Here is a 23337-nt window from a genome sequence, read left to right as displayed (position 1 = left end):
GGACACTTCGCAGAGCCTGAACCCTGAGGAGGAGGAGGAGGTATGGCCTGCAGCATGCCCTGGGGCACACCCTAGCCACCTTCTCCCAACCCTGGTGAAGCTGCTCCAGGGATGTTACAAGCAGCCACTCTCTTGTAGTCCAGGGACTAAGGTTGGTGTTCCCATGGCTGGGCACCCTGGACCGTTTTCACTGATGTGTTCCCAGGTTTGGAGCGTATCCGTGGGGCATGTAGAAGGCCATCCCAATGGGAGCACACTGGCCCCATGGTGTAGACACGGCCCTTTTTGCTAGCATAGCGCTCTGCTCTGCAGGCAGGCTGACCTATTTCTTCAGGGCCCTAATAGGTTCCTTTGTAAATAACTAGCTGAGGCTGCATAGACTTTTCTCTTGGCTCAGTGGCATGGCTGTGTCTGATGCCAGAGGTTAGGAATGCCTCCTTTGAGTGAGTCCAGATTCTCAGGAATCTTCTGGGTATCTATCGCCAGGACCCTGCAGACTTGGGGAAGTTGGCCCATCAAAATGGGTGGGGAAAGGAGAGAAGGAAACAGGAGTCCCCTGGTAGCCAATTAGCAAAGCCAAAATTTAGAGCATCCCTGCAATGGTCTACTGATCAAACACCTGGTTTTTGGCACCCATTGACACCTCCTGCTCATCCTTCCATGTAGAGCTACCTCTCAGATAATAAAAACAGGGTGTGTGGGCAAGCCGACAGCTCCTGGATGGGGTGGAGCACATAGGACTCCTGGGGAGTGGGAATTGGGAACCCTTCTATGGGGAGATGGAAGCAGAGAGAGCCCATGGTCTGGGGTGAAAGGAGACATGGAAGGGATGTGAGCTGCACAGAAATGTGTTGACACAGAGGGAAAATGGGGACCCTGGTATGAGAGGACATGAGAAAAGGGGTGCTCTGAGCCCCTGGCAAGGAGGGAGCGGAGAATTACAGGGAGTCCCCAAAATAAAGGAGTGATGGCAGGGTGCATACAGGGTAGGAGGATGTGCAGAGCCCCTGGAGTGTGCAGTGAGCTCAGCCTGCAGGGTGCACGCACCCCTCCTCGCTCTTTAGCAGCCTGAGTTCACTTCCTCTGCCACTCAGTTCTTGCCAGAAGTGCTCAGCTCAGCCCAGCACCTGCTCCTGCTCCTGCTCCTCATGTGGCTGTTCCAGCTGGGATGACTCAAGGACGGAGAGGCCAAGTGATTCTTTCCCAGGACTCGGCTGCTCAGCCAGAAGCAGAGCGTGCTGCCATTGCCAGCTGTCACTGAGATTTGAACCAACTGTGCAGCCCTGCCCCGGGGTCCCCTTCGATCCTTACGGAGGATGCAAGGAGAGCTTATACATGCAGCAGGCAAAACTCTGCAGTTTTGCTTGGGGGCTTTATAGATAAACAAGCCCCAAGACAGGAGCTTCTGGAAGGGGTTTAAACCAGATTCAGGGCGTGAGACAAGCTCTAAGTGTTTGGGCTTAAAAGGAAATCATCCATAGGGACAGACTGCCTGGGAGCACCGCCATCCTCTGAGGCAGCTGGTGTCAGTGACCCTTACAAACAGGATAACATCAGTCTGATGCCAGTGGCTTGGTGCCTCAGCTTTCTCGAGACAGAACCGAGTGGGAATGAAAAGGGCCCCTGTCCTGTTACCGTGTAGAGCACTTACTCTGCAGCATGGCCAGGAGATCTTCATAAGAAAAGGAAGCTTTGAATAAGGTGGACAAAGCAGTGGACTCGTAGCTGTAACCTGGAGAATAGAAAGGTTTAATGCCACACAGGCTCAACTGGGGGTCAAAGGCCAGCAAGCATACAGGACACTGGTTCATGCGCCTGGCTGCAGCAAAGTAAACCCAGGGGCACTGCTTTAAAGGACTGTAGTGGGAATGGCTTTGTACACAGCCTGCTCCGTGGGTAAATACTGTCCCCACAAGGTCAGCAAAGGAACAGCCTTCAGTGTGGAAAACCTAGGCCTCAGCATCTATGACATGGGCAAGCTTCTGTATGAGGGGCTAAGGAACAGGGGCTCCTGTCTCTCTGCAAACCTCTAGCTCACTGGAGCAAACAGGCACAGACGTTCTGCCTCCAGTGAGCAGAAGGCAGTGCTGTTGCTCACGTGCTGAGCAGGGAAGTTGCCAGCCCATAGCTTACAGTGCTGATAACTCCCATTTGGCTCCCTGGAAGCTCAGGGGAGTGAGTGGGTGGTGTTCAAGGTGAGGCTACTGTAAGGAAGCAACAGTGGCTGCTAATGCCAACCAGAGACATGACAGAGAGTACTTGATTCCGCTGCCTTTGCTCCTAATGAATAACCCCCTACTTCTTGCAAAGCTTCACAAAGTGATGACACTGCAGGGCAATTTATAATCATGCTGAAGACCAGTCTTCTTCCAGCACTGGGCTCATCAGGGGTTACAGTTTGCTCCTGGGCACACTGGGTTTCAAAAGGGTACTGCACAGATTCAGCCAAGAACAGATTTAGACATGGAGCCCAGGTATGCAGGAATGTGGCCCTTACTTTGTATGTAGGCCATGACCCGCTGGGCCAGCTCTGCATAGTCCAAGGTGTCTCCACTACCAGTGATGATCATTCCCGGTTGTCCTGGGGGTCCCGGTGGGCCCTGAGGTCCAATCAGATAGTGCCTCATGCTGTCACCTAATGAGGAAGAAAGGACACAGCCAAGTCATGGGAGTGAGAACGTGACCTGAGGAGAGATGCCATGGGACACGCCTCAGGGAAGCTTGCTGGGGTGGATGTTCCATGACTCAGGCATCCTGTGCTATCTGAGGACTATCACACAACGTGTGTTTACCCTCACCCCTGGGACTCACCCTGCCCATGAGATACAATGCTGCCAGCCAGCGTGGGAGGCCTTTGGCAGGATCCTTGGGAAACAAGCTCCACAGGAGCTTCACTCGTGGATAAAGCTCAGGCCAGTAACATAACAACTGCGGGGTTGGGGGAGCGTGGGGGCTGCCTATAAGATGTTACCCTGCATGGAAGGGTTTTCAGAGGCTCAGGATGGGAGAGGGGAGTCGGAGCCCCAGCGGACCTGGGTCCTGTTTAGTCTGCCTTGCCTGCCCATACTGGAGATGTGAATAATTTCAGCCCTATGACAGCACAGGGACCACAGGGGTGGGACACCTGGGAGTGGCAGAGTATCTGGCCCCTGACAAAGCTGGTTTGTACTCACTCTGCAGGTACTCGGCGACATACTGTTGAACCTCTTGCGCTGAGCCTCCAACAGGGCCTGGGGGACCTGGTGGGCCCGGAGGACCAGGAAGACCTTGACCTTGTCTTGAATATTCATCTAAAGAAATAACACAGGCCAGAGGCTATTAGCACCCAGTGACACACAAGGGACCACTAAGGACTGTCCTGGATCCCTCCTTCCAGGGTTTAGGCAGTCAGACTACGACCATAGATGGCTGGGATGGGTGGGAAGGAACCCTCATAAACCGCCTAACCAGGCTGACACGGACCTGGCCTCCAGGTCATAGTTTTCCACCTAATGCAGCTGGAGGGAGTGTCTGCTGCTACATGCGATGCCGAAAATCTATTTTAGGTGCTTTTGTGGTCCCCATTAGAATAGCACTGGGGCACTTGACAATCCTTAAGGCATTTATCTTACTGGAGTGGGTAGGACAGTGCTTTTATTCCTAGTTCACAGATGTGGAACTGCAGCACAGAGACATAAAGCATTTGTCCATCCGGGGGAGTAAAACAGGCTAATTAATCAAAATAAAAAAAATAGATGAGTTGAACTCTGTTAAACTTCTGTGTAGATACTCGTATTCAGCATTAAAACAGCCTTCTATTGGTTTAACATAATTCACCTTAGAAGTAAATTAAGGTCACTTTAGTTCTGAATGACAGTGCTCACAATAGGGTTTAATCCACTTTAAAAAATTAATTCAGATTGTTTTCCCATGTAACACATTCCTAAATGACTTTTGGTGCAGAAAATGTCAACTTGTAATTCTGCAATGGTGCATTTTGCGGGGGATTTTCAAATCTCCCTAAGGGGTACAGAGCACAAGCACTACTGGCTTTCAGTGTGGTCAGCACAGCCAAATCCTCTGGAACTTTTGGAAAGTGCCCCGTCCGTGTCAGCATTTCTAGATACAATGGATCAGCTACAGTCCAAACTCTACATTGCCTCTCCCTTACCTACATAACCCAGTCCAGGGATGCCCGGAGCTCCTGGGATGCCAGCGTCACCTAGAAACAAAGGAGACATCATTGTAGCATGGATAAGACCTTGGATCATGCCAGTGCCACCAGACAAAGCCTCCCAGTCCTCACGTTGATTCAGTCCCAACTGTGGTGCCTGATGGTGGAGGTTGGAGTGGAAGGAGAAAACCTACCAGTTTTCTCCAATCCCTGTGATGCGGACAGTGCACTCACTAGGCCACTGGTGTAGTGAAAGCCAGAAGGAGACTGGGCTATGGCTCCCCCCTGCACCAGCCCACGAGCACCGGGAGGAGCCAACCGCCCAGCCCACCAGTCTCTGTGGGAGTCTTGATGGTGCATACCTGCAGGTTCATGCCTTGCAGAGGGGGAAGAGAGGACAGTTTGCTTTTCACCAACCTTTGTCTCCTTTGGGTCCAGGTGGGCCCGGAGGTCCCTGCATACCAATATCCACACCTGCCCAACGAGAACATCAGGAAAAAGAGTCAGAACCATGCAAGCAGGGACAGCTTGGAGGGATCCTGACCTCACTGGCATTAAGTCCAGTGGAGCCAGAATTTCCCCTCCAGTTTTCAGCTGAATGACAAGAGCAATGGGAACAGAGAAGGGAAGTGTGTGTGACAGACCTGAAGAGTATCCTGGAAGGCCAGGCTGACCTGGTTCACCTAGAGGAAACACACACAGAGAGGACCAGTTACACATGGCTGTGGCTGCAAGACAGTGCAGACAAGCTACTGTGGAATCTTATTTACCTGTGAATCCACGTGGTCCTCGTTCACCTGCAAACAGGAGAGCACATACAGATCATTAGTACTGTCTCACTGGAACTGCTTCTCCCCCCGGCTGTTGTCAAACATGCAATATAACATTGAGGCATCTGGTTCCCAGGGCTGAAATGGGTATTTTAGTCCAGGCCAAGGAGCACATTCCCTCCCCTCCTGAAAATCTAAGCAGCGGCTGTCTTGCTGAATGATTGTTTATATATAACAGATCTGCATCTAACCGCCAGGCCTCCGCTGAGTCTGAGAGCTCCATGCAGGATAGCAAAGTGACAGGAAGATGTCACTACCCCTCACAATGCCAGCAACAGAAACCCAAGGTGTGGAACGACTAACGTTAAAGCAGAAGAGAAATAGATCTGACCAAAACAGCAAGCCTTCCCAAATAGCAACCGGCACCCGTTCCGAAAGCCACAGTTTGGAAGTGGACCTTCTTCTGGATACTCTGAATTGATGCTCTTTTCTAAACATCCCTCACTATCATACTTTAAACCTGGGTCTAAATGTTGTGTGTGTCCTGGATCAAGAACTGGAGTCTAATAGCTACTGTGGATTCAGGAGGAAATCCAGTTTATGATGATTATTGATTTGTTCTGCAAGAGTGCCTAGGAACCATGCTCAAAGACCAGGACCCATTGCACTGGGTGCAGCACAAACACCAGTCAGAAAGATGGTCTGTACCTCACATTGCTCCCTCACTGCTTTTCAGCCCATGGGCTTGTTTCTGAAGCATTTCTCTGGCAGCTCAGAGAGATCACCCTCAATGAGAGCCCCAATCCCTGATTGGGGGGAGACACTCACCCTGTTCTCCCTTTGGTCCTGGTGGGCCTGGTGGGCCAGGTGGGCCTGCGAAGAATGTTTCTGTAATTAAAACAAAAAGGTTGTTTAATAGATGCTGAGACATTACTCCCACTGACAACCTCCTACCACCACGGTTGCTGTGGGCTCATGTGAACCGTGGAGGAACAATTTCTCGAATGATCCAGCATATGATCTGGCTTGGGAACCTACCTGATGTGGGCACGAAAGACCCTGGTTCTCCTGGTGGGCCCCGTGGGCCGGGAAGCCCTTCTCCTACAGGAGAGAAACATTAACAGACCTTAGAGGGGAGTCAGGACCAATCAGCAGAGCAAAGTGCAGGGTCACTGCATTTCCAAATAGGGCCTGAGTTCACTATGTCCTCAATACACATCTACCCCTGTTAGTTACCATCTCTCATGATATTTGCCATTATAGGGATGTAGAATAAAAAGCCCAGGTGGCCTCAGTGCATTCCAGAGGACTTTTTAGTCCTTGCAGAGTGGGGCTTCCCTCCTCAAGTGGAGAAGTTTCAGTCTGCTACTAACTGGACCCACTCTGCTAATTGACCAGGGCTGAAGAAAGGGTTGTCTACCAAGTAATGTAGTGCTGCACATCACACCTCCCTTCTTCCCTGCTCTGGCTAAAAGGATTTACCACTATCCCACTGAAAGAGAATAAGGAGACATTCTCACTAACGAGCAGGGAGCACAGAGAAGCCAGGGACAGACAATGTGGGGCCATTAAGGAAGACAGGACAAAATTTGCTGCAGTTGCTTCTAGTTGGGACTGAAGGGGAGCTAGAGCCCTTTTAAAGTAAAAACATGACTTTTCTGGCTAGTGTACCCTTGCCATGCCTGGCTCTCTACCTCAGCTACCGTTAGGCCCCAGGTGTCAGCGCCACACAGCAGCACAGGGTGTAGGGTATGTTCACCAGACAGCTCCTCTCCTGCTGCAATGAAACTCCACTTATAGTGAAGTACATCAGTGGGAGCACATGTGGTGAAACCCTTGCTCCAATGAAACCAGCATCAAAACTCCTGCTGATTTAATATGGGTCAAGATGTCACCCTTGGGTTGAGTTACCCACCAAATGGGATACATGATAAATGGACTGAAAAACCCTTCCACTCTCCAGGGAAATGAGCTCTTACCTGGAGGGCCGCGAGGTCCAGCTGGTCCCTGAATAGAAGCACCTGGCAAATGAAAGAATCAGAGCATGAAACATTTACACAGAAAATGCATAATCTGGAAATTGCTTATCCTGGCTGTCTGCTCTGTATGAGACACACTAAGATAATACCTACCTGGGGGGCCAGGAGGGCCTGGAGGACCGGGAAGCCCAAATCGTTCTCCTGCACTTGTCAATACTGTAAAAAGGAGACAGAAACAAATATATATTGATATATATATATATATATAGAGAGAGAGAGAGAGAGAGAGAGAGAGATTGATGGATAATATTATACTATATTATATATAGAGAGATATATAAACAAATATCTATCTATATATATAGATAAATATATATATAGATATATATATATTGCTATGGAAATACTGTTGTTATGGTGCTAATGGAGGTTTTGAGGCCTAGGGGTGGCTTCAGGTAGGATCCACATGGATCAAAGGACACAAACAAGATTCGGAGAGGACAAGGTTGGGACAGGCCCGGCTGGTGTCCTGTGGGGAGAACATGGCACAGAGGCCAGTGCAGGTGGGCTGGAGTAGACAAGATTGTCAGGTGGGAAACAGTCTTTGGCAAAAGTGGGGGAATCTGGGAGGAGCCAATGTTGTTGGGGTCATGGGAGACATTTCCGGGAAAGAAAGGATTTTTTCAAGGGGGTGAATTTTTTAATAAGATGATCAGGAAGCCACTCTCTGATGAAATTAGGCCTTGCAGAGTCTTGATTAGAGCAGGACCTCAGCCTCAAAGCTGACACACAAATCCAAAGCCAGGAGTATTCAGATATCCAGGCCTGTCCCTCAGCCCATGCTAAAGAGCTAGAACTTGGCACCTGCTCTGTTTCAGACACAAATTCCTCCAGATGTAGTATTTACACAGGGGAAATTTGGTCAGGACCACATGTCGTTTCAATCCGTCTCTGGTCAGGGTTGTAGATATAATTACAAAATCTTGTCAGAGTAGAGAAGAACAATCCAGTAACTTATAAATGGGTGCAGTGGATGTTTTGTATTACAGAAAGCAAGGTGACTTTTTTCCCCCCAAGGCATACTGTCAAATTGGTCCTTCCTTGTTCTGCCATTTCTGCCTTGAAAGACATTTCTTTTTCTCCTGTGTTGCCTTCTAATAACTTGGAGGTGCTGGCTCCTCCACCAAAATTACATGGCATTTTAAGGGGGTTACTTCTTTTTCAGGTGATTTAGCAGCACTGTTGTTATTAGTACAGAGTGACCATGCTCTAAACAGGCAGTGATGCCACCTAATTGACAGCTCAGTGGACGAGGACAGAAGAGACCTGCGTTCTATTCCCAGCTTTGATACTGGGTGACTTGAGTAAGTCAGTTTCCCCTTCTGTGATAATGGAAGTGGCCTCCGTTATAAAGTGCTTTGAGATCTGATTAAAAGTGAGGTATAAAACAGATAGGTGACATCATCATTATGCAGATGCTGTGATCCTCAACTAACACATATGCACACTTGTCCTATAACAGGTGTGTCAGATGTATGGTCTATGGCTGGATCCAGCCCACAGGGCTTCTATAGGGGCTGAGAATTTGGGGAAGGGTCTGCCCCCAAAATTTGGGCTACAGAGCCCCTTTGGGGAATGATGTTGGCGGCGGGGCAAGCAACAGCTGCACTAACCCCTGTGGTGGCTGCTGCTGCTGCTCCCTCCACTGCCACCCTGCCCAGATCCAGCCTGGGTGCCCGGTGAGTCTGACACCTCTGCTCTACATCATTCTGAGATAAGACATCTTAAGCTGAAGGAGACGCTCCACTGGTTGTTAGTGAGATTTGCAACACGTCTTATCTCCTCAAGCTTCAAACACAGGACTGAAAAAGCAGCTCTTCTTACCTTGAGATGCAACTTCTGCTTTGACAGTTTCCACAAAGGCTTCACTTGTGATCCCTGCCTCACCACGTGGACCTGTGTTGGGAACAGAGAGAGAGTGGGTTATTTAGCTGATAAAAGGTGGGCAGTGTCCATTAGAGGCCTGTAGGCCTGTTGGCTAGTGAGCCAAGCTTTAAATTCCCATCTGAGATGGAATCAGGTTTTATCTTCTATTATGAATCATAAATAGACTGGGTCACACAAGCTCAGTCCTTGATGTATATTTGTCCAAATCTGGACATTACTGTACAGTTTCCTACTGTCTTCAATCTCAGTTCAGGGTCTGTCTCTGTTTCCCACCTTATTGTACCACAAGACCTCTAAATCAAGACCAAGTTTCATGTAACAGAAAACCAGCTTTGACTGTCAGGTGTGACTACACCTATTCCCTACCTAAAATAATAACTGCAGTATCTACAGCTATAGCTTTCACACAGAATGGCTGTTCCTCAGCCCCTTTATTCTAGAGAGGGAAAATGAAAAAATGGGAATTCCTTCACAAAAAAAAAAATCAATTAGAGCTGAGCATACAGCAAAATGAGATGAACTGAAGAGATATGCACACAAATAGAAAGAAACTAGGCAAGAGGCAAAGATACAAGGAGAGAAGAAGAGAGATCTTTTTGAAAAGGAGGATGCTTGTGAATTCAGTTCATAGAGAGGTAGACAGAGGGCTAAGCAGGCTGTACACCGTACCTTGCTGTCCAGGGAGACCAGCTGGTCCAGCAGGACCTGGTTTCAAAGGGAAAACAAAAAGCGGTAGCATTAGATTTCTCTGGCTGTATTTTACAGTGGCAGGCGAGAATCAATAGCTCTTTTAAAGAGCTGAGAACATCAAATACTATATTTTCTGCACAAGTAAATTAAACCATGATGGGATGCAAATTAGTCAACATTTTATGCATTACTAGAGGTCCAAGAGAAACAGTTTCCAGCCCGTCACCTGGCAAATAAAGAGCATATCCTGTTAAAAAGGGAAGCAGCCACACTAGTACTGAGGACAATAAAAAGACCACAGGCTTGATTCTTCTCTCACTTCCCCTGGTGTAGTTCAGGATTAATGCCACTGAAGCCAAAGAGGTAAAGATTTGGGGCAAGGATGTGACATGAGAATCTGCTGTTGGGAGGCATCTATATTGGGAATGAAGGTTAGGAAGAATTTGGGTCTGGGGCTGAGTTGGTGTGAAGCTGGGGTTTGGATTTGAAAGCTGTCAAGGTTGACATTTCTCTTGTCTTGAGATCAACTCCACCCCCAGTCAGGACAGGAGCATAACTCTCCCCTCCTGTTTTGGGCTTCTAAACAAAGCTGTGGGGATCGAATCAGGTACTCTCACTCTCCTGAAATGGAAAGAGGTTTACCTAGTGCTCAAGGAAGCAGCAAGTTCCTATTCTGTTTTGTGCTCCTTTTTCCACAGAGGTAAATGTGAATGGGTCAGAATTTTACATTGAACTACTTATGTTTTTTGCGTGTCAAGGACTAGGTCTTTCCCAGTATTTCAAAGCACAGTTCATGATAAATAATGATGAGCAAAGATGCAGGCTGCATGTAGGAACTGTAATGAAGGAACTGGGTTTCCTTACCTGGGGCACCTGGTGGGCCTTGGGGTCCAGCTGGGCCTGGAGGCCCTGGGGAGCCAGGAAGGGCAATAGTTGAGGAATCCCCTGAAATACAAACACAGACAGTTTGTAACAGAAGAGGAGTGAATGTGCACAGCATTCTATTTGTAATGGATATTTTTACTAGCTGCACGGTAGGTATGCTCACAAGAGACTTCCAAGATAAAAGCACATGGAGACCTGGCACAGTACCCGGAAACATGAATTTAGGAGGAATAATACAAGCTGAAGAAAAACATCAAAAATTGGCACTGCCTGCCATCACGTCACAGTACAGTACGTACCTCCATTGATAATTCTGCCTGGAGCTCCAGGTTCACCTAGGAAAGAGAGAGAAAAGAAAAGCTTATTTCTTCAGGGGAACAATTAATAGATCAATAAAACAGTTTTAATATGCTTTTAAAGACTTTGGTTTCTATCTTCATTTCCCTTGATCCCTTGTTAGAATAATTATATGCACAGGAGGCCATTTGGGGAAGAAAGTCAGAAAGAGAGAACTCAGCTACCCCAGTAATATTCTCTAATCAGCTTTTGGAATGAGACAGAATAGTCAGTCAGCCCAATACTGATCATATAGATATGTGCATAAGTAGCACTGAAGTCACCAGGGCTTGTGCTCTTGTATCTCAGAGCAGAGTTGGGTCTAATAAGCACATTTCAGAGGGGGCTTTGCAGTGAGAAGAGCCTGGTTTTTCACTTGCCCAGGAAGACTTTTGTTAATGTTCTTTTGTTTCTTTTTGGAAACCACTAGGTGCCAGTGTTGATCCAGGTACTGTTCATCAGAGAAGAAAATAGTCACCAATGAGAAGTGCAGAATAGGGGAATCTGATTTGAATCCTGACCTACCTTTAATTCCTGGTTGACCTGGGTTGCCTGGAAGGCCTGGTAGGAATCATAGAAACAATTCAAAATTATTAGTGTGGGGATTTTTTTCAACCAGCTGCTTCAGTGAATTTTAACTATGGGTTAGTGGGCAAAATTTCCCATTTGAGTCACTAGATCCAAATGTTTATTTTCCTGTAACTGATATTTAAAAAAATTAAATAAAGTCCTTCTGTTGATTGCAGTTCCTTTGCTTTTCCAGAAGAGGGTTGCCAACTATCAGTAAATTTACAGAATGGCAGTAAAAAAATCAGGCTAAAAATAGCTTGTCAGTAAAGTCCAAAAACCCCCTTTAGCCATCAGTAAAAATATAAGCAGCTGCTGCTTTACTGAAACTTTGACAGAGAACAGCAGCACTACCTGGTATCTGAGCAGGTGCACAGCACTCTGAAGGGAGCACTGTCTCAGCCATGTGTAGCTCAGCAGCATCCCAGGCTGCCTATAAAACTGCTGGGTAGCAGGTAGGTTTCTTTGGGAGTGCATGCTGGGGCAGGGGGAAATGGGGCTACCAGGGGTTGATTGGGGAGACAGCATGGTTCAGAGTGCAGTCAGGGACATCGAGGTGTAGGGATGAGTAGAGGACCTCTGGCGGGGGGCAGGGAGCAACACTGTAAAACTATCGCTGCAATCAAGCAGGGTTGCCAACCCAAGAAAAAAAACTTTTTACTTACAATCAAGCTCTTTTATTTTTTATTAAGGTTGGTGTTAAACCCCTAAATCTGAACCCACCCCTTCTAACTGGGGCCTGGCAGAAGAGCTGCATTGTGTAAGACATATATCAGTAAAAATGTGTCAGCAAAAAGTTTGGCAGTCAGTAAAGTTTGCAGATTGTGAGTGAAAAAAGAGCCCTGGGTTGGTAACCCTATCCCTAATACCACTGTGAGAAAGTCACTGAGTATCATGTTGCTGCTGGAAAACCCTACATTACTACTAATGAGTAAAAGGACAGGTCAGTTACGCACAAGGAGCTGGAACACATTCTCTGTAACAAGCGGTAGGATTTCTGGAAGCCCACTGGGACTTGTTGTTGTGCTCAGGTGTCAGGTACAATGACTATCTCAAAACCCACTTGAGATTCAGATACCTGTGTGTTACAACACTGCAAATCCTATTCTGACTTAACGAAGGGGAAGATTCCAGGGATTTTTTTAACTGTATCCATTAAAAATATATTGTCTATCATTCTCAATGCATAGCCTTTATTTACTTAGCACAGATAAACTCAATTGTTTTCCAAATCTTTTTCCCCTTCAGCAAATCAAGTGAGTCCTTAGCTTACCATAGTTTGCTTTACTTACTGGGCCACGTTACCTCCTTGATACCACCTAGCCATATCATTATAACAGTTATTTTCTAAAACCGAGTAAGTGGGCTCAGTGCAGGTTAAATTGTCTTTGCTGAAAGCCCTGGAGTTTAATGTTCTTTGTTTATTCATAGGACATCTATATCATTGGCACCCCTTGGCTGGAAATACCAACAGTGGGGCCAGGCAGAGACATTTGAAGGGTGGTTTGTTGATATAGACACAAAGTTGCAAGGAATTAGGCTCAAATAATAAATATATTTTGCATGACATGGCAAACAGTTTCAGTCTGTAAACACCTCAGATGGATTAGGATTATAACCTTTGGCAGAAGATACTCCAGCCCTGTGAGATATCCTTCATTTGCTCCATGTTTGGAGGCTGGGAGTGCTAACAGGCTGCTGAGGAGGTTAAAAAAGTTGTGGCTTTCATGAAGGTAACAAACATTTAAAAGGTGGCTTTCTGGTTCAACTAATGAAGTATCTACATTAAAATGAAAAATGAGATCAACTGAATGGTACTAACTTCATCAGAGAAACTCTGTAATGTATGGATAAGTGTTACCAGCTTGATGGGTCCACTCCATTTAGTATCTCAGACACATGAGGAAAATCCTCTTACAAATCTGAGGCCAAGAGGAAGGTCAAGGCACTACAGTGTGTTAATGAAAGTCTGCCAATGGCAAAATAACTTACCTGGAGGTCCTGGAGGTCCTGTGAGACCTGGAAAAATAAAGGCAAACATCTTAAAGGATTTGGAAAATTTTCTGTGTGTGGAAAACAATCATTCTCCTTAAAATTTTGGGCGAGGTCCTCAGCTGGTGTGAATCAACACAGCATGGCTGAGGTCAGCTGAACACTGGTTTAAATCAGGTTCAGGTCTGTGTATGGGGTTCAGGGCCCTGTGTCCAAATGTCTTTGCATGATGTAATGATGCCTTAGCATGAACAGCTGGCACAGGTCTCTGAAGAACTGCCCAGCAGGCAGTCTCCAGACAACTTGCTGACAATGAACAGCTGTGCTCCGTACCTAACAGAAGGTATTTTTTCCCTTACCTGGCTGTCCTGAATCTCCAGGGGGTCCAGGTGGGCCTCGTATTCCTGGCAATCCCATGAGACCTTGTTCACCTAGAGACAGTTACCGATACAGTACAGAAACATTTCAGCTTCGGGAAGTGCAGTAACCATTTACATTATAAACACCATGAGTATGAACTGAACCACATTTTCAAGCATAGGTGCCAAACACAAAGGGGCAGGTCTACAGACATACTGGGCAAGAATTTTCATTCTTCCATACCCAATTTGAGCATCCCGATTTGGAGAAAAGCCTCCAAGTTTGATGATGTCCAGGAGGTGGCTTAAGGTTTATCTGTTTGTTTAGGCTCTGGCCTGAAATACGGAGGTAGGGAGGGTCTCTAAGAAGAATGTGCCTGATCTCATGTTCACACAAGGTGCATTTGGCAGTTCGCTGTTGCCTACTCTCGAGTGTCTTGGTCACACCTGGCCCACCCAGGTGAAGTCATACCAATAGAGAACTGGGAGACAGACTTAGTAATGTCTGATGGCACATTGTTGCCCTGTTATTCTGAGAGGCTAGGGTTCAAGGTCATGAAACAAACCCCAATCTTCCTCTCAAACTGCCTGCAAGTCAAGATGTAGCTGACCTTTTGTGTCTGAGGAGGTGTAATGGGGAGGAAAATGAAAAAACAGTAGCCTACCTCTTGGGCCTTGGAGTCCATCAGGACCAGCTGGACCTAAAAAGAGATAAGAATACATGAGGAATTCCTGAAAGAGTGCCATAATATTCCCAACTCTTTACTAAACAGACTACTACTGTCCACCAGACTGTGACTTTCTACTGTATTGTAGGTGAATAGGTCCTTGGCTGGACTCACTAAGGGTTCAGAAAATTATAAAGAAGCACTTTCATGAATGTAGTAAAGATCTGGCAACATATTCAGTACAATTCCACTCCACTGTCATTTCCTAGCCAGTCTTTGCTGAAATGGACTCTATAGGAATGGAACAACATCAATTCCCATATGTGATCTTCAGAAATATTGCAGCACTTCTTTGTTATTTACCTACTGAACCTTTAGCTCCTGGTTCTCCTGCAAGACCAGGCAATCCTCTGGCTCCTTGTTCACCTGTAAGCAAATTAAATTAAGATGAATAAAAAATAATAATGAGATGGCACTTAATGAGTCTCAGCAAGACATTTTCATCTGCAAGCTAAAGGCAGCAACAACAGGATGTTCAGGATATCAAGAGGCTGCTTATGGGTATTAGGAAGGATTTTTTTTGTAATATGCACAAATGAGCTGAGTGCTTTGCGTGAACCTCTCTGAAACAATCAGTAAGACTCACTACCAAGTATATACTGGAATTGTATGAATCTCTAATGCAATTCACTTCGGCAAAACTTCTGAGCAAAAATAAGGCCAGGAATGACATTATCATCTCTTTTAAAGATGGATTGAGTTCAGTGGCCATCTCATACTTTCAAATGCACTTTTTACCAATTGCTTATTTTGTTTCCATATTTTACATGCTAATTTCAAGATTTTGGAAAAGAAGTGTTTCTAGACTCACCTGTCAGACCACGAGGACCTTTTTCACCTTGATCACCTAAAACAAACACAAGGGACAAAGGATGTTATATAATTGTTTCATTGTAAAATGTTACCGTCAAAGTAAAGAGAACATGTGGACAAAGCATCAAAAAAGAGGCCACTCTGGCATTACAGAATAATAGAAAATGAACATTGGAAGGGACCTCAGGAGGTCACATCTAGTCCAACCCCCTGCTCGAAGCAGGACCAGCCCCAACTACATCATCCCAGGCAAGACTTTGTCTAGCCAAGTCTTAAAAACCTCCAAGGATGGAGCTTCCACTACCTCTCTGGGTGACCTGTTCGAGTGCTTTACTACCCTCTTTGTGAAATAATTTTTCCCCTAATATCTAACCTCAACTTCCCTTGCTGCAATTTGAGATCATTGCTCCTTGTCCTGTCATTTACTGTCACTGAGAACAGTCCAGCTCCATTCAGGGTTTGAATTACGGGGAAGCTTGGGGGAGGCCTGAGCCCCCACACAAGAGACAAGCACTCCCCCATAAGAAACAAGAGCCCCCCTCCCATCCCACCTCACACTTCAGGTGGCGGCGGCAGCTCCTTCCAGCTTCTGGCTGCCACCACTGCAGACCCCCACCCCAGAGTTGGAATGTAATTTGAACCGTGGCTCCATCCTTTTTGGATCCCCCTTCAGGGAGTTGAAGGCTGCTATTAAATCCCCTCTCAGTCTTCTCTTCTCTAGACTAACTAAGCCCAGTCCCTTCAGCCTTTAGGGGGATTTAAAGAAATACTCAGAAAGGATCTTAAAGAAAAGGAAGTATTGACAAAGGTAATTTAACTGACTGACATACCTTTGGGTCCAGGTGGTCCTGCAGCTCCTTTGTCACCTAAAAGATATACAAGACTAGCTTTAAATGTTTCTGCTGAACAAAGGAAAACATCTCTGTCCTTCATTCCTTTTTAGAGACAATTTTGTGCACTTCAGAGCAGGATAGGATGGTGCAGTGGCTCTGATATGGGAGACACTGTGATCTTCTCTCATTCAATGCTGCAGCATTCAGCCATCCATTGAGATCTCCTTTGCTGTTTCATCTGATCTAAACTGTCATCCACTACTCTATAGCACATGCAGGGCATCCACCCCCACTGCCACCCCCAAGTGTATTCTTCCTCCTATTCTCTTTTTCTATTATCCTTGGCCCAGCTCAGCCCCAGCATCAGAACAGTTCACAGACATGGCTCCACTGCTTAGTCAGGTGTGCTGTTCTGGGCAGTGATGGAAACACAATATATGTTACTGGCTCCATGACTTCTCAGTGTAGCTGAATGTGGAATCTGTGTCTTACCTTTAGGACCTGGGAGACCTGCTTCACCTCTAAATCCCTGGAGGCCTGGAGGACCTGCAAGTGAAACGGGATTGGGGGTTTCAGTCTGCTTCATTACTGAGCATATATTAATGAAAAGGAAATGTCTGACATGCAGGGTGGTCTCAATCTACCGGTACATTTCCCATATTTTATGAGATACTATAAAAGAAGAATGAAGCGCTCACCTGGAGGACCATGTGGGCCTGGAGAACCTGTCATACCTGTAAATAAAAAGAATGAGATGAGATATTAAAGTCGCCTTATAATGGGAAAAAGCAAATCTCTTTGGATTTGCCAACAGGTGATCATCTGGCAACTGCTGTTCATGAGTCACTTACAAGGTACTACTCCCACGAAAGTCTAGAATTGCACTGATATGGCAGCCAGAGTCTCGTCCCATTGTTGCCAAAGGTTCAAAGGCAAGATTCCTCTGGATTCCTAACCTTGAAGGTGACTAGACTACACACTTAGACTGCATACTTTCTCAAATAAACTTGTCAGTTCTAAGCCTGATCACTCATTTACTCCTTGCAATCAAACACAACTAAAAACACCAGGGCCACTTTTTTTCAATCCATCCTTCCACAGATCCTGCTCAGTCTTCCAGGACTACTTCCTTATGAAACTCTAGCTCTGAAACATTATACTGGTTTAAAAAGGGAAAGACAATTCTCCTGAGCATGGCAGCTAGGGAAGGCTTACTGCTCCTGAGCTGGTCCACTGTGACTATTTCATGTGTCTGCTCCTATCCCACAGTAAATGAAGCTATACTGGGGCAACTTACATGGGAATGAAACATCAGCTAAATTACTATGGCTTGGCTTCTATTTGCTAAAGGATGGAATAGACATGTAAACCAGTTACAGTGGAATAGTTTCCAGTTGTAAGTTCCCTCCACCTTTTCAATCAGTATAACTGTTTCATTGGTCCACACTCTGTTGACATTTTCCATCCATCCTTATATTTACCTTTGGGACCAACAGAACCTGGGGCACCAGGTGGCCCTGGAAGTCCTGGCTCACCAACAGCACCTGGAGAGTAAAGAACAAGATCATGAATACCTACTGTGGATCATGGCTCTGACTGCATCCTCTACTCAATGCCATTATTAATTAGCAACCAGTCAGTAAGAAAGAACCTGAAACAATTCCATTGTAATGCAGTAGAGTTTGATATCCCTCAAATCTTAAATCTTGAATTAGATCAAAAGAAATAAGGTAACCAATATTCAAAATACTTTTGATTCTATGAAAAAAGCTTACTGTTTGGTCCACTGAAGATCTAGGACAAACCAAGGCCTTTTAGCCCAGTTCCATCTAAGCAGAGAAAACGAAGCCTGGATCTGAACTACCAGAACCAACCCTTGATTACTGAATTGTTTTTTGCTAAACAGAATGAAAAGACTCTTTTCTTGGGAGGGGAAAGGAGGACTCCAGACAACTTGATCTCCTACCTCTGTCTCCTTTCTCGCCAAATCCAGGTGGTCCAGGCTCCCCACGAGGCCCTGGAAGTCCTTCTCGCCCTCTTTGCCCCATGGGTCCTTCCATGCCAGGTTCACCTACAGAAAACAAATGGCTTGTCTTATAGTTTTTCTATATCCTTCACCCCATGTAAGAAGCAATTGTCTCCCAGGAGGTCCAGCATTCCCACATACAGCTTGAGGACTCATGCAGTATGAGCCTCCCACTGTGGTTCAGCGATGATAAACTCAAAGTTATCTGGAAAGACAGGTCAGTGCTACTTACCCACACTGCCTTTCTGTCCCTTCGGCCCTTCTGGTCCTGGATGTCCAATCAGACCTGGAATTAACATAAACATAATACAGCACATTAAACTGCATGGACCATTGATGGACTGTTGGTGTTATGAAAGTAAAGGGCTAAGAAACTGAAGCCCAAACAGTTAGATTGTTGAGCTAAAAAATATGTTACTTGGTAAGTGGGGCTCTCTTTTGAAGTATCTGGAAATAAATAGTATCTGGACAACTGTCCGAGCCCTCAAGGTCTGGAATAGCCTGCCATCGGAGCTGGTTCAAGCACCTACACTGAACACCTTCAAGAAAAAATTGGATGCTTATCTTGCTGGGATCCTATAACCGCAGCTGACTTCCTGCCTTCGGGCATGGGGCTGGACTCAATGATCTTCCGAGGTCCCTTCCAGCCCTAATGTCTATGAAATCTATGAAAAACTATGAAATGTACACTAAGACATAGTAGCTGCATCCTTACAAGCGGCAGACTGCACAGTTGTTACTGCACAGTCATTTAGTACTTGCATAACAAATTACTAAATGACTGCGCAGAAACCGGCATTATTGCACAGTAGCGTCACGTCATGGTTAGTGATGTGGATATTGTCCAGAATCTATTTCTAAAAATTCAGTACAAAAGGTCTGAAATCTGCACACCACACAAGTGAGAATGACACACTTAATTGACACAGTGGCAGCGTTTACTCTGTGGAACCTCTGCTTGTGTGCACACAATTTTGTGTACGTGCATTGTCACTGAACAGTCAAGACAGAATTTTCACAAGCAAAATTTTCACAAGCAAAATTGCCTTGGCTGCTTATACAGGCATCCTGACCTTTCATATGTGTACGCCAATGCCAGTGATCCAAAAACGCACTTGCAAGTGTGTGTTCAGAAAAGCGTCAGCTAGTCTGAAGCTGTACTGAAAATCTTCCACTACACTGCAGGGCAGTGGTTCTGTTGGTTTGTCAGTGCCCAGTCACTAATCAGGTACTTATGAGGAGTATAAGCCGTCTACAATCACACAAGAACTGAACCCAGGCTCCTTGGAGTACTAGCCTGTAATGTCATAGCATGTGCTGGTTAGCTGAAGCCCTGCACAGCCCAGGTTCAGTGACATGTTCAAATTTACCTACCTGGCATACCAGGAAGTCCTTGGTCTCCTGTTACAACAAAGAAATAGACAATCAGTGGGAACATGTCTCTATCCTCATGTTCCCCTCTACGCCCCTTACTAATTAGACTCTACCCATAAGAATAGGGGTGCAGCAATTGGCTGCTGATAAAGCAACCTCCCCTCAACACTCCTTAGTAGCACACTGATTCCACTGGATAATGTACAATTTCTATGATGGTTTTCAAACAGGTGAGTATATTTCTGAAAGCAAAGAAATATTTTCCCACAATATTTTCTACAATAATCTCTAAAGGGTTTTTGTCATGGAGTTATATCTGAAAAGTAAAGACAGCCTCATGCTTAAAACATAGACCCACATAGATTTTAATGTGTTACCCACCACTTCATCAGCATCTCTATGCCAATCTCTTCTTTGGAGACAAAAGGCCATTTCCAGCTTCCAAATCTATATATCAGTGTTCAGTCCTTGGTTCTTGGCATCCAGCTGGCTGGACTGAACACTATATTGACTTCATGGCATACTATAATATATTTGATTACTGAAATTCTTCCTTCACACCACAGGTGATAATGACCCTTTTCCTTTTTGACTATTCAATCTCCCATTAATCAAGCTTTTTTTTATTCTGTTTTTAATCATGGTGTCTGCTTCTTCCCTCAGGCCTGATGAAGAATGCCTTGTGTTTGAAATCTTATCTAACTTTATCCCAACCACACAGTTGGTCCAATAAAAGATATCACCCATAAAGGTGATATCTTACCTCTCCTAATCCATAGTCTCCTTGCATCTCCAAAGCTATTGTCTCTGCTGCATATTGTCAACATGCCTGAGGAGAACATGTCATTCAGACTCACCTTTGGGACCTGGCATTCCCCTGTCACCTAAGAAAAACAGAAACAGAAGTATGAGAGACTTGTAAAGTATTTCCAGCCATGGCTCATCCTGGAAGAACTCTTGCTCCCTTGTTACACTCTAAGCTCCCAGTGAAACCAGTGGGAGAGCTGGGTGTGCATGGTACTTCACATCTGCACAATACAGAACCTGGCCTTCCAACAGTAAGTCTATTTCCAGAAAAGCCCTTTTCAATTTCTTTTCCTAGGGGGATGCAGGAAGCAATCTCCCCTCCTACCAGTGGACACCCCTGGCATTTTAAAACATCTGTCCTGGATTCTTCATTATACTTATGGAGAAAAAAGCGGAGGACACAGGAAGAAAGATGCAACATTCCCATACCTTTTGGGCCAGGTTCCCCTCTCCAGAAGCCTATCACAGAAAATAAAACAGTTGTTAGGTTTCACAATACAAACAAATTCCCTTTGTCACACTCTGTCTCTCTCATGAAGCAATGCAGTTTCAGACTTGATTTTGAAGCTGGGGGCAGCACCGTCTAATGGACAGAGCATGATTTTGGAATTATGTTCTCAGGCAAATTCCTGCTTCTATGGTTTCCTTTGACAATCTGCAGGAGTCACTTACATTTGGAAGAGGAAGGAGAATTCAGACCCCTGAGTTCAAACCCAGTTCTTGATGCTAGCTTTTTTCATGACCTTGGCCACATAGCTAAATCTTCCTTTTTTCAACTTAAAAGTGGGGGGAAATAATATTGACCTCAACACAGGGGAATAGGCAGTTATTTTTTATGCAGTGCTTTCAAAATGTAAAGTTCTATCAGTGCTGTAAGCTTGATTCATAATTACATGGGACAATTTCTTTTGCCACCACCTTGAAATCATCCTCTTTTTCTACAGTAGATTGAATGCCTCTATTATAGGCCTCATTCTGGGACCTGTACTTGCTTGCAGTACACTCCGCCACAATAGAGTATCATAACGTGAGTATACTGTGCTGCATTTTGAAGGTTTCAGTCAGTTCAAGCTAAGATGACATGCTTCCTGGCTTTGTCTGGATTATAAAGACTATACTACATATTTCCATTTGATTAGAGGCAGTTACTGGGGCACATTTTCAAAAATGATCTCCTAAGTTGCTCCAGTAGCACTCGCATGCTCTGACTGTTGCATGGGCAGTGCAAGCTGTATGTAGAAACAGAGTGTGTGAATGAAAATATTTCCAGAACTATTTAGGTAGCCAGTTTTGAAATTCTGAAACAAAAGAATGATACTGCTTAAGAGTTTCCATTTGTCAGTGCAACCTGACTTGAGAGATAATGGTGGGACTGAATGAAGAAAAGATAATACAGGCTGATCAGATGTAAACTGGAGTCTTTCCACCAAAGCCAATGTAGTTACAAATTTGCAATGGTGAACATGAGATCAGAACCCAGCTCTTCCCCAGTAATATACACAGAAGAATGAGCTCCATGTCTACTGTCAAATGCAGATACATCGGAAACTATAATCTCCTATATTCCTTGCTTCCTAAGTGTGATCTGAAGCCTTGCAGCAGTCTGGACAGTGGATATAGGAGAACCACCTCATTTCTAGGCAAACCTTCTCATAGTAGCTGATTCTTGTTATGAACACTTGCCCTTCTTACCATTTTTCTTTTCTTCATCCAGTCTACCCTTCACAGCCATCCAGATGTAATCATTAAGACCATGTTGAGATTCAGCAGCGCTTGTACCTAGCCCCTGCTTGTACTGCAAAATAGCATTTTCTGTCATGTAACTCAATTTGCTTTCTTCCAGGGCTGCCACACGAGCTTTCAGCTTCCTCACTTCTTCCGCTGAAAGGTAAAAGTAACACATTAAAGAGGAGGTATAGCAGCAGATTCATATTCAAAATATCTATAATTGTAGGAGAGCATTCTGTGTATTTGACTTTCCCACAGGGATTCCCACTGTACTGAAAGGACATCTGTACAACCTGCCATCCTCTAAGAAGAATGACCTTCTACTAAGATCACAGGAATCAGACCTATGTTTCTTGCCACTGATTTCCTTTGACTTCAGTAGTCACTTCCCCTTTAGAGTTATGTCTTCATTGAGAACACAAGGCGCAGACAGAACTGACAATTTGCACCCAGTCTGGTCCCTGAAAGCACTCTATAGCCATGATCTAACACAAGTGCACAGCTGCAGAATGCTTTAAAAGGGCCCAGTCCCACAGCAATCTGAATGTGAGGGTTCAGATGAAGGTGCTTCAAAGTGGAGCAACTTGTGTCTGCGCATGCCAGGAGCAGGGCTGAGCTGACACAGCCCAGCACTGCTCCCAGAGCTGTTTCCAGAATGGGGGGGGGGGAAGGGAGTGGGGGAGGCTCATTCTGGGGGTTGCCCAGCCAGCACTAGAGGGCAGGACAGGTGGATTGGAGACCCCTTGCCCTGACACTGAAGTGGGGGACTCTAATCCACCCTCCCCCCACACTCCAGCGCAGGCTGGGGAAACCCCAGAATGGACCTTCCTCCTCTGCCTTCTCCCTCTCCCATCCTGAGACAGCACTGGGAGCTAGGAGTAGGGGGTGGAGCCAGAAAAAGAGGTTGTAGAGACGCAGTCTCTCTCCCTGGATCAACTCCAAATTGGAGCTCAATCCTCAACCCTCCCAACCCAACAGCTAACGTCTATTGGGTCGGGAAGATAGGATCGGTCTAACTCATGGCACTTTCTGTGAAGAACCATGAGTTAGACTGGGAGCCTGCACTTCTGTCTGCACTTAAAGATGTGTTCTTAACTCAAGTTAACATGAGGTACAGTTCTAATGCAGGCAAGGCAGTCTGTAGTTTTCCCAAAAGTTAGTCAGGCAATGTAAAGTCTAGGTTCTCCTACAGTCTTCAACTTGACTAACTGGGGGGAGGGGGTGGTCGCTAGTTTAGTTAAATTGGACATGGGGGGTGATTTTTTTTCACATCTCAAGCTGCAACACCTAAACCAGCAACATTTCCTAATATACACTGAGCCTAAATTGCAAGCAATTACACCTACTACA

General features: G+C 45.6%; 1 protein-coding gene across 2 annotated transcripts in view; it reads right to left on the bottom strand.

Annotated features, from left to right (window-relative positions):
• COL17A1 (collagen type XVII alpha 1 chain) overlaps nt 1–23337 on the bottom strand; it is a 56014-nt gene that overhangs the window by 7917 nt on the left and 24760 nt on the right. For both annotated transcript variants that reach the window (XM_014594688.3, XM_006273663.4), the window contains 31 exons: nt 21952–22140; nt 20689–20718; nt 20310–20336; nt 19453–19479; nt 18311–18364; nt 18019–18123; nt 17534–17596; nt 16751–16786; nt 16545–16598; nt 16050–16085; nt 15218–15253; nt 14710–14772; nt 14344–14379; nt 13679–13750; nt 13320–13346; nt 11286–11321; nt 10724–10759; nt 10404–10484; nt 9519–9554; nt 8787–8858; nt 7056–7118; nt 6903–6944; nt 5962–6024; nt 5752–5811; nt 4924–4950; nt 4798–4836; nt 4571–4627; nt 4151–4201; nt 3174–3290; nt 2498–2635; nt 1652–1732 (listed from right to left, as the gene is read on the bottom strand). In XM_014594688.3, coding sequence (XP_014450174.2) covers nt 1652–1732; nt 2498–2635; nt 3174–3290; nt 4151–4201; nt 4571–4627; nt 4798–4836; nt 4924–4950; nt 5752–5811; nt 5962–6024; nt 6903–6944; nt 7056–7118; nt 8787–8858; nt 9519–9554; nt 10404–10484; nt 10724–10759; nt 11286–11321; nt 13320–13346; nt 13679–13750; nt 14344–14379; nt 14710–14772; nt 15218–15253; nt 16050–16085; nt 16545–16598; nt 16751–16786; nt 17534–17596; nt 18019–18123; nt 18311–18364; nt 19453–19479; nt 20310–20336; nt 20689–20718; nt 21952–22140 — 1854 coding nt within the window. The remainder of the gene's footprint in view (nt 1–1651; nt 1733–2497; nt 2636–3173; nt 3291–4150; nt 4202–4570; nt 4628–4797; nt 4837–4923; nt 4951–5751; nt 5812–5961; nt 6025–6902; nt 6945–7055; nt 7119–8786; nt 8859–9518; nt 9555–10403; nt 10485–10723; nt 10760–11285; nt 11322–13319; nt 13347–13678; nt 13751–14343; nt 14380–14709; nt 14773–15217; nt 15254–16049; nt 16086–16544; nt 16599–16750; nt 16787–17533; nt 17597–18018; nt 18124–18310; nt 18365–19452; nt 19480–20309; nt 20337–20688; nt 20719–21951; nt 22141–23337) is intronic.

The sequence above is a fragment of the Alligator mississippiensis genome, chromosome 6, assembly GCF_030867095.1.
Source record: "Alligator mississippiensis isolate rAllMis1 chromosome 6, rAllMis1, whole genome shotgun sequence".
NCBI classification, from domain to species: Eukaryota; Metazoa; Chordata; order Crocodylia; family Alligatoridae; genus Alligator; species Alligator mississippiensis.
The sequence above is the reverse complement of the archived record's forward strand: the minus strand, read 5'-3'. Positions and strand labels throughout refer to the sequence as shown.